Raw genomic sequence first — 15,702 nt, forward strand, 5'->3', positions numbered from 1 at the left:
GAGTTATTTACATTTGTTAAATCATCTGTTTCATTATAATCAGTAATTAAGTTATAATCTTCTTGAATAGCTTTGTTATTTAATATAGTTTCCGACAAAGATCCCGTTTCATCTAAATATGCCGTCCATTTCATTTGCTGCGATATCTCTATCAACTGTTTCTGTATGTTTTTACAGTTTTCTCTTAGTTGTAGTATCAGGAGATGAGCGCCCAGTATTGTGTCTACACATTCTTGGCAAAAATTTGGTGTTGGAATGATGCTTGTAACCTGAAATTGAAAAGTATGTATATTAAGACTATGTTAAAATTTATATTCACAAGAAATTGGAGTCATCCATGTAGGTATGGTCACACTCCATGATTGTTGAGCCATTAGGGTCCTGTATTTAGGGAGACTGTACATTTGTTTTTCTATAGTAAAGAAAATAGATGGAACACAATTATTAGGACCAATGAAACTCACTGTTTCATGTGTGTCACTTAACTTCAAACTCAGGTAAATCCATATGACCCTGTCAGCAAATATCTACCCTATTACCTATTCTTAATACCAAAATCGCATAATCTGACAGATGGATTTACCCGAGTTTTGAAGTTACACAACACACATGAAACAGTGAGTTTGATTTGTCCTAATAATTGTGTTCTATCTATTTTCTTTACTATAGAAAAACAAATGTACAGTCTCCCTAAATACAGGACCCTAATGGCTCAACAATCATGGAGCATGACCATACCTACATGGATGACTCCAATTTCTTTGGTTTTCACAGGTTCTACACAGTATAATTAAGAAAGTACTTTACTTTTAAAGCCGTGCCTTGCCTAGTGTAATAACCAGCCGTAGGATGTTTGGATTTTGATGTTAATTAATAAATGACAGCTAGAGAAGTATCTTCAACATTACTAAACATTTGTTTAATTGTTTACACAGTTTGTTGACAAATTACAATACTGACAATGGTAGTTTATACAATAAGGGTCACTTGCACCATCCCACTAACCCAGGCTTAGGCAGTTAACCCAGTGTCAAATTGTACTAGTAACCATGGTAACTCCAGGTTTAACCGGTTAACCCCAGGTTAGTAGTATGGTGCAAGTGGCGCTAAGGGTTTAACCTCCTAAGGCTAAAGGTTCTAGCTAGAGTACTTATTCAGTTGGTAAATTTTAAATCATATTCAATTGGAACAGAGACAGAGCTGCATTTGTTTTGTACTACCATTCAATTTTCAAACAAAACAAAATCAACTCTATTTCCTATAGTATAGGTTCAGATTTTATTAAAACATTTTGGATTTTTCACTTGTATGGCTGGGCTGGGCTAAGATAATTTTGTTTTATATATTTGGTACTCCGTATAAAACAGGTATTACAAAGGCTAATACTTACACTCGGTCCAAAAGTAGAGATCATAATGTTCTTCAAAGAGCTTTCATTCTCATTCTCGCATCGCACTACAACAAATTCAATATCCCAGTGAACAAGATCATTTTCCATTCCTAAACATGCACCACAAACATTCTTTCTTAACAACAAATTCATGATATTGTTATGCCACTTTCTGTTTTCCAGCCGTTTACTTCGTTCTAGGCGGATTTGACTTTCGGGAATTCTTATATATCCCTTAGAAGACATGTTATTCTTTAATATTTCGTATTTTATTGAGGAGAAGCTAACGAAACGAAAGCAAAAATCTTGGTGAATCGATTAAATGTCACTTGTACTTGTGTCAAGCTACGCTTTTTTTTCTGTCCCCCCACCCACCGAGCAAGCTATGGTACTAAGCCATACAGCCTTGTCACACATGTCTTTGGTTTGGTACACGTCATGTTATGGTATGCGCAGTGTGGTTACGTCACTTTCGTTTGCCATATCTTCTTCTTCCTCGCGTTATCCCGGCATTTTGCCACGGCTCATGGGAGCCTGGGGTCCGCTTGACAACTAATCCCATGATTTGACGTAGGCACTAGTTTTTACGAAAGCGACTGCCATCTGACCTTCCAACCCAGAGGGTAAACTAGGCCTTATTGGGATTAGTCCGGTTTCCTCACGATGTTTTCCTTCACCGAAAAGCGACTGGTAAATATCAAATGATATTTCGTACATAAGTTCCGAAAAACTCATTGGTACGAGCCAGGGTTTGAACCCGCGACCTCCAGATTGCAAGTCGCACGCTCTTACCGCTAGGCCACCAGCGCTTCGATCCACCAGCGCTTCGATTTCGTTTGCCATATAAAAGTAGCTAACACACTATCGCATCGCACCAAGGTCATTGTGGGACGCACCCATAAGTAAGAGGGAGACAGCGATATTTCTTTCTCCCTCTTACTTATGGGTGCGTCCCACAATGACCTTGGTGCGGTGCGATAGTGTGTTAGCTACTTAAGAAGAGATGGAGCTCATGAAGCCAATGTTTGAGTTAAATACCATAATGTCCCTTAGTTCTCTGACGTTCTGTACAAGGTCAAAAATATGTGCTTTGACATGTGGAGCGAATATTTTGATGAAAGATCCCGCTCTAAGGGTATATGGTATAAAACGATCCAACCCACTCTTCCTCGTGCTCCATGGTTCTCTCTCTGTAGGATGAACAGGCAGGATTTAATTGTTGCTCTTAGATTGCGATCTGGTCACATTCCTTTAAATAGCTATGCGTATATGATGCGTAAAGTTGCCTCGCCCAAATGTAATTTATGCGGAGTAGTTGAAGACGTGTTTCATATTTTAATGGAATGTCGCCGAGGTGCTGCACAGCGTCATTTGCTTAATGTTAGGTGCTATGATATCGGCAGAGTCAATAGCATCCTGGCATATCCAGCCTCTGAAGAGGCTGGGCTTCTTTATAATATTGTTAAGGATATCATACAAATTAGAAGTAGTGAAAGTTAGAATGTTATAGATTCATTAGAGAGCCACTATGAGGGTGGCATTTGTAAAAACCCTCTATAAAAATAAAGAATTAAAAAAAAAAATATTTGAGTATAAAAGCCATAGCAGACTACCGCACCGCGATCTTGGTGCGGTCAAAATATATCTTTCTCGCTCTAACTTATAGCTGCGTCCTTAACGCACGTACGAAAATGACTGCGTTATACGGTAGATAAAAGTTTGTTAAAACAAGGAAAAGTAAAGGAAGTTTCAACGAAAATAATTCCGATTTTTATTGTTTAAAATTATAGGATCGGTACTTCAAATAGAAAGAATTCACTGTAAACTCATTTATTGCTAAAAAAAATGTATTCTTAAGCTTAAATAAATATATCTATTGAATGTATGTTAGACTCTAAATACAATAAATTTTATCTATACGTCTTTGTATAGATAAGTATAGATTAACCCTTTACCAGGCTAAGGGATATATAATATTTCCCACATACGGCACTTCAAACATGCGTTCTATTCTATTTTCGATGAGTAAGACTGACATTCTATTGTCATTTCTGAAATGTCAGCCTGGTAACGGGTTAAGGTTGCACGAAGAAAATGCAATTATTAATATGCATTGATATGCATACTAAAAAAATTGGCGTGCAAATGCCAGGCTTAAAACTGTTTATATCTCTCATTATGTCTCTTTTTCATTCATGACAAAGAAAAAGATGCAAAATTATATACACTTGTACAAACTACTAGGGCAGACCAACTTATTCTTGTTATTTTGTACCGACAGAAAGGAAAAAACAGTAACACATTTTTAGGAAAAAAGTTCAAAATTTAAAGATGCTTGTTTTGAGAATTTCGAATCCTTTAAAACCATTTAAGTGATTCAAGAAACGGCCTGTGACGAAAAAAGATAATCTACCCATTAACAAAAAATAATACCTCTGAATTTCAATTTGATTGGTAAATCTAAAAATTTTTGACATATAGATTTTGTATATGAAATGGTAATAGTTACACAGAAAATATATATTATGATCTATAATCTGTATACTTATGTATAATCATCACCAACATTTTATCTACTATTTTTCATTTTATTCATTCTACATAGTACACATGTTCCTCTGTCACAATAAAAATAACCAATAGTCCTCTCTTATACTTATCTAAATACTAATAAACCTATACTAACGGTATGCTATAACAACGCATTATTATGAATCATAATGACATGGGATTTAAGGTCATATTTGCTTGAGAACACACTTTTACACAATTTGCAATATAATGTTCCTCCATGGTAGTTCCTCATATGGTTTTTAGCTTTAAATTCAGAATAAAACGATTTACCACAAAGAGGGCATCGGTGCGGCGTTTCTCCCGTATGCTTTCTAAGATGTATGACCATCGCTTTCCTTGTATTGAATTTCTTTTTACATAACTCACACTTTTCTTTAGATTTCAGATTATGAGTCTTCTTATGTTTACTCAAATTACTCTCTGTATAGAATTGCCTCTCACACATATCGCACGAATAGGGTTTGATTTGCAAGTGCACCTTATTCACATGTAGAGAGAGCTGATTATCATTTGGATAATCTTTCTCGCAGAAACTACATATTTGTGTACTACTTTTCACCAGATTAAGTTTGACAGCATGTCTTTGCATATGACTGTCGAAATGTCTTTGACTGACGAATAATTTGTCACATAACTGACATTGTGTCGACAAATGAGAATTTTCATGCGCTTTCAATTTATCTTCATTCTCGAAAGTTCTGCCGCAGGTTCTACACGAAAAGAATTTCGCCTTATCAAGAATGTGTATCATTCTAATATGCTCATACAAGAAGAATTTCGATTTAAACTCTCTGCTACAAATATAACATTTAACCTTTTTATTAACATGCTTCAAAATATGCCTTTGAAGATGGTAATCAGTTACGAAACTCTTGCTGCATATTGGGCATTTCAACTTGTATTTATAATACTTTTTATTTGGTTTCTTTTTCTTTTTGAATGTCAAAAATTCGCTGACATCATCAAGAGTGTATTCCTCATTATCTGAAGTATATTTGACTTGATATCCATTTACTAATTTCCTGTTAGTGTATGTCTTTGTAACTCTCTTAGCCGGATTGTCTATTTCGACATTCTTTTCTTCTTTAATTTCGCTAAGTTCTTTGAATATATCTATATCTTGACTCTCTTCTTTGAGGAAAGCATTGATATAGTCTTTTATTTCAGGCTCTGATTCACTATCGTCAGTATCAGGTTTTCTGAATTCATCTTCAAGTACATCTACTTTCAATTTAGTTTCATCTACTTCATATTCTTCAAGTAGGAGATTATCATCAAAGTAATCTTGCTCTTTTATTGGTAGAATAGATTCTTTAGCTATCTCTATGAATATATTGCCTTCTGGTTGCTCTACTTTGTTAAGGCTATCTAACATAGAAGAGACGCATGTATTTAGTCTGTCTCTTGTGTAGATAGAGTGGTTTATGAACACGTAGGAAGTAATAGCATTGTCAAGGCACTGTTCACATATTTTTGTTCCTGTGTAGTTAGTTTGAGTGTTCATCTGTAACAAAAAAAAAGAAAGGAGATAAAGTAAAACGTAAGTAGCAAATTCATACGCTTCATAACAGCTAAGCTGCTGCAATTAAGTTCCTAGTTATAATTGAAGCCAAATATTATAATTTTAAAGCTAGTAGAGGTAGACCAAGAAAACTCTGCAGCGATTTTGATAGCCCACGCAGTGCAAGTGTTATTTTAAACGTCAAATTTCTTATAAAATAACAATTGCACTGCGTGGGCTATCAAAATCACTGCAGACTCTTCTTGGTCTAACTCTAAATACAGGATGGCTAAAAAATAACTGCAATTCCGTTGCCAGGGAGGTTTTGGGATTATACTGAGCAACTTTTACTACGGGACAAACCCCGAAATAGAGAAAAAAAAAATTTTTGGCTGTTTCATAAATTTTTGCTGGTTTGTTTTCTATGGGAGGGTAAACTTTTTTTCGCGATTTCAGGGTTGGTCCCATAGTAAAAGTTGCTCAGTATAATCCCAAAACCTCCCTGGCAACGGGAATGCAGTTATTTTTTAGCCACCGTGTATAATTATTAATTAACCATTGGCATTCATTCTATATTCAGCATAGTCTAAATCTCGAACATATTTTTGTAACTATATTAATGTTAGTAGGTAATCAAAATGATTACCTGTTTTGTCATCCAGTAGTTGAATGCAAAATGGAAACGAAACATCTGAATAATAAATAGATATTATAGGACAATTTTAGACAGATCAACCTAATGCCATAGCAACATAGATAACCTAAATTCCTTTGACATAAAAGTTGATATTGCAATACTTATATAAGTTTTACTTATTAAATCAGTATAATACTATAGAAATAATGACAAGGCATCTATAAGGACGCTTCTTATGGGCATCACAAATTACCATCTAAAGTCTATTTCAATAGAACTTGCTAACTGTGTAAACAAACCGCCATATTGAAATTGTCTCTTTATGATGAATTTACTAGTGATGGCCAAGACTCCTACTTACTACTTTACTAATGTCAAACCATATCGAATAATAAAATACCAAAAGTAAAAAACAAGTAGTTACTTATTTTTAATTTGTTTAATCACGATCAGGCCCCAATTTCACATCGGTGACAGGTGCGACGAATTGTAAAATCACTATCGCTGACGTCACAGGCATCCATGGGCTACGATTACCACTTACCATCGGGCGGGCCGTATTCCTGTTTGCCACCATCATTGTATTATTTAAAAAAAACTTTATTATATCGGAAAAAAACAGATATTTCTCCTGCGAAGTTTCTGACAATTGTCAAAGATTTAGAAGAATTGTAGGTAATTCTTGACAGGTAATGAGTTATATGTCGGAATTTCGTGACAATTGTAGTGTTTCTGTGACAATTGTCATAAACTTAGCAAGAAGTTTTTTTCCGATATCATAAAGTTTTTTTTAATAATACAATGATGGTGGCAAACAGGAATACGGCCCGCCCGATGGTAAGCGGTAACCGTAGTTCATGGATGCCTGTGACGTCAGCAACAGTGATTTTACAATTCGTCGCACCTGTCACGTTGGTGAAACAGGGGCCAGAAGACAAATTAGTACCTAAGAATGATGTATTGATGTATTTTATAACCATGGCGGTAGGTACAGAGCGTGGGTTGGGTAGTGTGTAGCGGGTTTATATCACAAACTTTAGTCACAACACTACCCATCATAGACAATTGTAGAATTTAAAAGAAACAAAACCGTCATTCCAACAGGTCCTAATAACCTAACTTATGAACCCATTTTAAACTTTTAATTAAATATCCAAGATACAGTTATATGTTTGTGTATTTTACGGAACGGACCGTTTCTATAGTGTATATGTGTATGGTTTCAATGGTATTTGATGAGGTGGTGTGAAAATTCAAAGAGAAACAGTGATAAAACAAAGTTAAGTTGTTTGTTTACATAGTTAGCAAGTTCTATTGAAATAGACTTTACTAATAAATTTCAATGAACATAATTATTGAGGAAAATGTAAGCAGGCGTAAGCATAAGCATGCAAATTAGATGTCTTGCCATTTCTATCAGCTTATTAAGTGAATACATATTATATGAATACAAATACTGAGACATTTTGTTAATATATTTCTAATTGAAAAATGCTAAATGTGAGATACATCAATGGTTCCTCTACCTAGATTTATACATTACAAGATTTACAAACACGGTTGAAAAATAAACAAGCTTGCTTCATAAAATTATTTATGATAGGCCATTCTTCTCATTGGTCTTATGATTCTTCTCCCAGTGCCGGTATTTTTCAAAGATCCCGTTCCTATATTAAAGTTTAATCCAGAATTTGAAAAGACATTGCTGGTTTGCTCTAGATTATTCAACTGAGCAAAAATGTTACTTGATTGAGTTGTATTACTAGTTTGTGTAGCAATATTACTGAAATGTGGAGTGATATACTACGAAAATGGATTAGGATTGGGAATTATAATTTGGGGATCATTTTCTGCTATGTCCATTTCTTCTTGGCCTTGAATATATTTTCTGTCTGTCGAATTCTCAGAGTCAAATGTTTTAAATGTATCTTCACTCATTGGCTGTGTCATTTCAAAATCAATTGTATTAACTGTATTATTTAAAGGTACCACAAGTACTTTTCTATCACTTTTATTTGCTTCAGAGGGCTTCAAAATCGGTAGATCCATTTCTTTTTGATTCCTTAACTCATCATCAGATTTGAATATCTTAAAAGCATGTTGGCCATCAAGATTAACTTTCAACATGTCATCTTGATTATTTCTGTTAGATTCACAACAAACACATAATAATCTTTCTTTAGCATTAATAGTCAGGCATATTTGACAATTCCACTTCTTATTTTTAGATTTAGTTTCATTTTCAGTTAATTTTCTTTTTCTTTGCAAGTCAGGATTTGTATCTTCAGTATCTTTAGTTTCTTCTCCTTCCTTAATGACATTAATGGTATTTCTTGTATTAGTAAGATTTTTGCAAACACCACATTTATCTAATGTTTTGAAAATCCAACAATATTTGCACTTGTTTTTAGTGTCATCAGTCACTACCTTAATCTCTTCATCAGAAGTTTTTGCCTCTATATTGCTCTGCTTATCAATACAAGTTTTACAAGTTGGTTTTTTAAATATCCAACAAATCTTGCATGCTGTTTCCCTTCCTGGTGTCTTTGCAATGATACTGCTCTGATTGAAGTCATTTCCTTCAAATACATCATTGAGGTTGTTCAATGCATCATTGTTTGTGTGTAGTATTTCATTGTCTTCATATATTTCTTTGGGTAATAATTCAACATCATTATTTGTTTCTCCCTTTGATTCTACAGAGGCATTTAGATTTTCATCTTTATCATAACCAGCAATAGATTCACCCAAGTTATTTTTATTCATAGCAATTTCTTTGCCACTATTTTTGTAATAACTGGGATCCGAAAAGAAGAATAGGTACATTTCTTCATAGTCAAACTTGTCATTAGAAATGATCAATGGGTTTGAAATCACTATTTCATTAGTATTGCGTCCAGAGTTAACCAAAGTTTCATTATGTGGCTTATCTTTGGTTAGTTCAGCAAATTGCATTATCTTTGCATGATGTGGAACATATAGTTCTTGATATTTGTATGATTTTCTCTAGAAAATGAAGACAATTGACATTGGCACTTAATTTTCATGAGGCATGAGGCACTTAGCTAATACTCTTATACCATTTACCAATTTTAAATGTGCACTGATCATTGTGTTATGGGTAATTCTTATTCTTATGCATTTTTTGTGTAACACGTAAGAATAGCATGTATTTTTGTGAAAATAAGTAAACTCTATATCAATATACTTAGCAATTTACCTCTAGTTTTAGGTCAACCTAAATGTATTGTCCTAAGAGTATTAGAAACATATAAAAAAAATTACAAGTGCGAAATGTCACGGACCGTGTAGTGTGACTTCCCCAGATTTTGTGATATTTGATTTTTTTTGAAAAAATATGAAATGATTTTGCAATAATTTATATCAAATATAAAACACTAAACCTTGTTCTACAACACTGTTTAAAAATTGTATGGATTTATAACGATTTTATATAATTTTAAACAACATACATTTTGTGATTAGTTTTCGCGTCACGACCGCGCGTGGTAATATAAACATGTGGTACTCGATAGAAAATTATCTTTACTACTGGCAGCCTTATTAAAGTTTTTTTAGAACACCAACACTGTGTTGTTGTCAGGTTTACAAATGGCTGAAGGGAGAAGTTTTGTCGAAAATTATTTATTTGTGTTCATTTCAAAAAATGGTCAACCTTAACGCGTCACAGCCGTGTTAGAGTTTTAAAAGTAAGTTGCAGTTTCACGTTATTGTTTGTAACATAAGATATACCTCATACATTGCAGATTAAGCTAATTATTTAAGATTTGCAAAATCAAAGGAAATGTTTATGTAATATCGAACATGTTCCAAATTATCACGACCGCGGCCTGAAAAATCTGTCACCGCCACGGACTTTTGAGTCCACGTTCGTGACATATAGACACGTGGTCGTGTCATTCTTAATTCGTTTGATTAATTTAGAGGCACGTGCACTTTTCAGAAATGTATTTTCATTAGCTACATATCATTTGCTATTATTGCCCGACTGCCAAAGCAAAAAAAATGTTTTTCGCTTGTATGTATGTATGATGTGTATCGAATTCTTTGTCACACTCTACAGCCTTTATAGTTTGACGGATTTCAACGTCTGATGTGTCATTAGGTTTGTCGTAGTCATAGGAGTGACTTAGACTATGTTAAAATAACTATATAAATCAAAATAGCTGAGTTGGCCACCAAAATGCCGAAATGTCACGACACTTGGACACTTTGTCACAACCGTGTTTATGTACTCATTTTATTTACCTTTCCTGAGGGTATTAAACTTGACCATATGAGTCAAAAAATTGCTTTTTAGGGTTCCGTACCCAAAGGGTAAAACGGGACCCTATTACTAAGACTTCGCTGTCCGTCCGTCCGTCCGTCCGTCTGTCACCAGGCTGTATCTCACGAACCGTGATAGCTAGACAGTTGAAATTTTCACAGATGATGTATTTCTGTTGCCGCTATAACAACAAATACTAAAAACAGAATAAAATAAAGATTTAAATGGGGCTCCCATACAACAAACGTGATTTTTGACCAAAGTTAAGCAACGTCGGGAGTGGTCAGTACTTGGATGGGTGACCGTTTTTTTGTTGCTTTTTTTTTGTTTTTTTTTTTTATATGGTACGGAACCCTTCGTGCGCGAGTCCGACTCGCACTTGCCCGATTTTTTGTATGTACTTTTGATATATGTAATAATATGTGAAAAATAAAAACGTTTATGACAAAAAAATTTTTTTGGACACAATTTAAGAATTACCTTATGTGTAATCATAAATAAGAAATGCTCTCATGCCTCAAATATGTGATGTGACATCTAAGTATGGAAGATATTATAATTATTGGATAATCAGAGAGTAAATTCACTTCAGCATATTCATGCTTAGATTGCTCCTTAAAATGAAGGTCTTAGGTATAATTACTACTCCACTAAACAAAAATATACTCTAGGGTTCTATGGCAAAAGGTACTAGTACTGAAGCATTTTATGAAGGTGTATGTGCCAACCATTGTAAGGTCTCTTTGCAAACTGGTGGACACATAACATTAATGACAACTCTCTTATTTAAGTCAATAATTTCATCTTTAACATCCACCTTTTTTGTACATTTTTAAAAGTAACCATCTCTTAGAAATTCTTTCAAGCTTGATAGGAATAGATCCCTTTGTGGTGGTAATTATTTGTGTATTTTTTTTTGATGATGGATGTGTATATATTTCAGTTGGCTCGCGCAGCCCGCTTACATGGATAGTGAAAAGTGTCATACTATAATTAAATTATATGGCACTAAACAGTTTCTATGGAACAGTAAATGTAGTGATTATCGCAACAGATCATTTTTCTATTTGGCTATACTTCGTTCTGAATAGTTATTTTTTGTGATATAATGTGGTCGATCGTCGGATCGCCTGCCGCGCGCGGCGGCCGCGCTACAGTTCAAGATGGTGCCAAAATACAGGTTTGCCGCGGTCGAACAATGCTCGCGCGGCCGCCGCGCGATATCGAGACGGGGCTTTATGTATTTATGTAGTTATTCAGTAGAGCACACAAAGTGGTTAAGAACTTCACCTTTGTATCTCTGCAATGTATGCCGCTACCTAACTACTCGTTTAATGCAATAGTGTTTTTTTCACTCTTTGTATTTTATAAATAAATACATCTACAAATATCTAAAAATAAAATAATCATACTCACATCAGGCAAGGTAGAGCCTAAAATGCTATAAAGGCTCTTGTCACCAGTAACCCCAGGATATCCACCATGCAGCCGGATCATCTTATCCAATTCTACGAGCTTTGGTTTCTTATCCAAACAGACGGTGCACAGTTTATCCATCTTCTTCTCCACTAAATGCTGTAAAACCGACTGAAATTTATGCTTCTCAATGTGCTGTAAATATGCACTGTGGTCCTCACTGCCAAAACCACAAGTCCCACATTGGAAATTGTGTTTTTCTTCAGGCTTTTCTGGGCAGCCATGTGATTTCAAGTGCCGTTTTAGTTGCAAGCGCTTCACAAATGACTTTCCACACAGCCGGCAGTTGAACCACATGTTATTGGGATGACTTTTCTCATGAATAATCAAGTCTTCTATCTTAGTAAATATTTGCCAGCACTTAAGACATTCTAAATCAGACATATACGGCTCATGACTGAGTGTTACAGATCTTACGTTTACAATATTTCTGATTGGTTCAGCGTAATCTATCACTTTTGCATGATCTGTGTGTATGACATTATAATTTGGGTTTCGCTTCTGTCTACCCCGTTTTTTAGTTTTATCTAGAGGGTCTAGTTTTTCGAGTTTAGCGTACATGTCTTCGAAGCAATTCCGTAAAGCTCGCTCGGACTGTTCACATTGTTGTGTAAAGAGATACGCGCTGATGCAACGGTTTAGGCATTTATTGCAGATTTTTCTCGGGAAGTTGGGATCATTCAGTGTCTGAAATTAAGTAGACCTTAGATTAAATAAATGTGAGTATAAGTAAAGTTTTTTTCAATATTAAGATGTTAGTCCTAAGAAAATACAGTCTGCTATTTGGCACTCTAGTTAAAACGCAACTGTAATGAAGATGAAAATTAAACTTAATAATTAACAGTGTATTATCTTGTAAATTCTTTGCACACATTAGGCACGTACTCGTACATTAACTATGCACGGCGCACACAATGACCTCTTCATTACAGTAATCATTAGCAAACTGGGTCACATAACATGTAAGTTAACTAACCTTAAAGGGGTGAAAACAAGCGACCATATCGCGTATAGTCACTTTGTAGAGCGTTCCTCTGCCTGCAATCTGCATTATTTGGTCCAAATCCGAAAGAGGAGACGCCACACTCAAGCAATAGCGACAAACTTTGCTTCTAAGCGTTCCTTGGAGCAAAAGTTCTACGGCTTTTTTTGTAGTCAATTCCATTCTATAATTTGGTAGAACATCGTCGTTCTGAGCTTTGGGTTTTGCTAGCTCAGTTAGCTGATAATTTAGAATATTTACATTGGATAAATCAGAATTTAACAGTTTATTTGGCTCGTCCAAATCCATTTTGAAGGTTAACTTATCAATTTGAGTTTTTCACTAAAATTTAGAAATCCAATGATGTATGTTAATATTTATTAACATTTCTAGCAAACTATATCGATGTTTTATGGGGTTGATTCAATTTTACAACATGAAAGTAAGTAAGTAATGAATACACAATTTTTTGGACTTTTTTGCTGTCAAGCGGAGAAAATGGCGGCAGCTCGGCTCGATATTGCGCCGGCGCGGCGTTGGCGAGTGTCAGATTGTTTGAGGTACTAGGTGAAACGCTAGCTTTTTCTATTGTGATATGATAAATAAACCATCGACATAGCACATGAAATAATAAATTAGTATTGTTTTTCTCCTCAATAGATATTATCCAGAAATTTATTTGTTTGTTTTGTAAATGATATAAAAAAAATTGACTGACATTGCCGGAATATTCGAGATATGAATTCTGACACCATTGGCCTATTTTATAAAGCTACAAGTTACAATTTACAAGCGGAAGTCTCTTTCTAACCCTATCTATTAGAACGAGACTTCCGCTTGTAAATTGTAACTTGTAGCTTTATAAAATAGGCCACATGACGTGCTGTTATAGACTGACAAAAAAGAGTAGAAATTAAAAAGTGGCAATACTGTAGTGTCGTCCCTTTCAAATCAATCTATAGAAAACGGGACGACACTACATTATTGCCACTATTCAATTTCAACTCTTTTTTGTCAGACTATACGTCATGCGCATGTCATGCGCATAAAGAATGATTGCATTACGAAACGTCAAAATCGTCAAATCGCGACTTGTTTTGCCAACTAGACATAGTCCTGTCACAGTTGCAAAATAATGCAATTTTCATACTGTTTACTCAGATTTAATCTTTACAACTTCACTTAAAATCGTTCTCAGTGATATGTGACGTCGGTAAGAGAAACTAAACATGTCGTGGCTCAATTTAAACCAGAGTTTGAACAGTTTGAAAGGGCAGATTACGAACTTTGCTTCCGAGGTGTTATCTGAAGTGCCTGGACAGGATACTGAGGATAATGCAGCTGCAACGGAGACTTCTGTAAAGGAACTTGAGGAGAAATGCCACAACCAGGAGCTCGAGGTAAGTTTTCAATGTATAACTATACATAATATAGATGTACTTGACAGATGATGGTTAGGTTATGTTTAGTTTTTGTTCGAGACATTTCAGGCAATATCTCTTGATTAGATTGAAGGTCATGCAATAATTATGTTTTTATCCTTCTTATAACAGTTTTAACAACCATGTGCATGTAGAAAATGCGTACATTAGTTGTTTAAATTGGTTATATTAGATTGTTTGTGCAAACATATTTAGGTCTGTGAGAGATGTAATATATTGTTTATTATTTACATTAACACCTTTAGTGAGTTGTTCAAATTGCTTCATTATGTATGGTGGAGATATGCACTGTAACATCACATACATTTAAAATGGAATAGACTATTATTATCAGCAATTTTATAGTTAAGAGAAGTAAAGTAGACTTTATGGTATTTAAGCAGCTTTATATAAAAAAACCCGGGCAAGTGCGAGTCGTACTCGCGCACGAAGGGTTCCGTACCATAATGCAAAAAAAAAACGAAAAAAAAAGGAAAAAAAAAACGGTCACCCATCCAAGTACTGACCACTCCCGACGTTGCTTAACTTTGGTCAAAAATCACGTTTGTTGTATGGGAGCCCCATTTAAATCTTTATTTTATTCTGTTTTTAGTATTTGTTGTTATAGCGGCAATAGAAATACATCATCTGTGAAAATTTCAACTGTCTAGCTATCACGGTTCGTGAGATACAGCCTGGTGACAGACAGACGGACGGACGGACGGACGGACTGACGGACGGACGGACGGACGGACAGCGAAGTCTTAGTAATAGGGTCCCGTTTTACCCTTTGGGTACGGAACCCTAAAAACACAAAGTTAATATGAGTCGCTTAACTTCAAACTCGGGTAAATCCATCTGTCAGATTATTGCAAATTTGGTATTAAGAAAACATAATAGGGTAGAGATTGCTGAGAGTATCGACTGGATTTACCCGAGTTTGAAGTTAAGCACACATATAATTAATAAATGCTTTAAAAATCAGAGTTACTAAAAGTATTTACCATAGGAAACCTAACTTCCCAACTGGTGACTTAACAAGAAATAGGACCCAGGCTATAGTTTGTTTTTTTTTTAGCATTAGAAAAAAGGTAAACAATATTGATGTGTCTTTTTATTGAAAAATAAGTCACAGCAAATATGTAACAATTATGAATCATATACGATTATTTACATTCTTTTGCTTTCATAAGTAATAGTTACTGATTTTTTTAAAACAGGCTAGCTATCATGGTTCATGAGTTACAGCCTGGTGACAGAGAGACGGACAGACAGCAGAGTCTTTTTTTTTTTTTTTTTTTTATTGCGGGAGGGGGTCTACAGACCCCATGCAAAGTATGTTTAATTATAAAAAAAATATCTTAATAATAATTATGAGAAAAAAAATTGTTTGAAATTTAAAATGTTACATAGTAAAATGTGAATGAAAATTA

The 15,702-nt window shown here is 34.7% G+C and overlaps 2 protein-coding genes and 1 long non-coding RNA gene across 5 annotated transcripts in view; 1 reads left to right on the forward strand and 2 right to left on the reverse strand.

The window, feature by feature from the left end:
• On the reverse strand, positions 1-1,687 carry LOC134802004 (uncharacterized). The gene is made up of 2 exons (XR_010145794.1): positions 1,391-1,687; positions 1-269 (listed from the first exon to the last, which is right to left on the reverse strand). It is a non-coding gene; the product is annotated as an uncharacterized LOC134802004 (long non-coding RNA).
• Positions 1,688-3,412: 1,725 nt separating this feature from the next.
• Positions 3,413-13,354, reverse strand: LOC134801811 (zinc finger protein Xfin-like). Of its 2 annotated transcripts, none has more exons than XM_063774431.1 (3): positions 12,843-13,349; positions 11,807-12,553; positions 3,413-5,468 (listed from the first exon to the last, which is right to left on the reverse strand). In XM_063774431.1, the coding sequence occupies exons 1-3, from the start codon at positions 13,155-13,157 to the stop codon at positions 4,083-4,085; spliced, it is 2,448 nt and encodes an 815-aa protein (XP_063630501.1). In that variant the 5' UTR covers positions 13,158-13,349; the 3' UTR covers positions 3,413-4,082. The 2 variants fall into 2 exon arrangements, with proteins under 2 accessions (XP_063630501.1, XP_063630503.1); XM_063774433.1 differs by lacking the exon at positions 3,413-5,468 and adding an exon at positions 7,519-9,108 and having other exon boundaries at positions 12,843-13,354.
• A 576-nt stretch (positions 13,355-13,930) lies between these two features.
• LOC134801790 (thyroid receptor-interacting protein 11) overlaps positions 13,931-15,702 on the forward strand; it is a 78,929-nt gene continuing 77,157 nt past the window's right edge. For both annotated transcript variants that reach the window (XR_010145722.1, XM_063774388.1), the window contains exon 1: positions 13,931-14,248. Coding sequence is in view for 1 of the 2 variants with exons in the window: in XM_063774388.1 (XP_063630458.1) it covers positions 14,078-14,248 (171 nt within the window). In the remaining variant the exon portion in view is untranslated. The remainder of the gene's footprint in view (positions 14,249-15,702) is intronic.

This window comes from Cydia splendana, chromosome 23, assembly GCF_910591565.1.
Source record: "Cydia splendana chromosome 23, ilCydSple1.2, whole genome shotgun sequence".
In the NCBI taxonomy this organism is placed as follows: Eukaryota; Metazoa; Arthropoda; class Insecta; order Lepidoptera; family Tortricidae; genus Cydia; species Cydia splendana.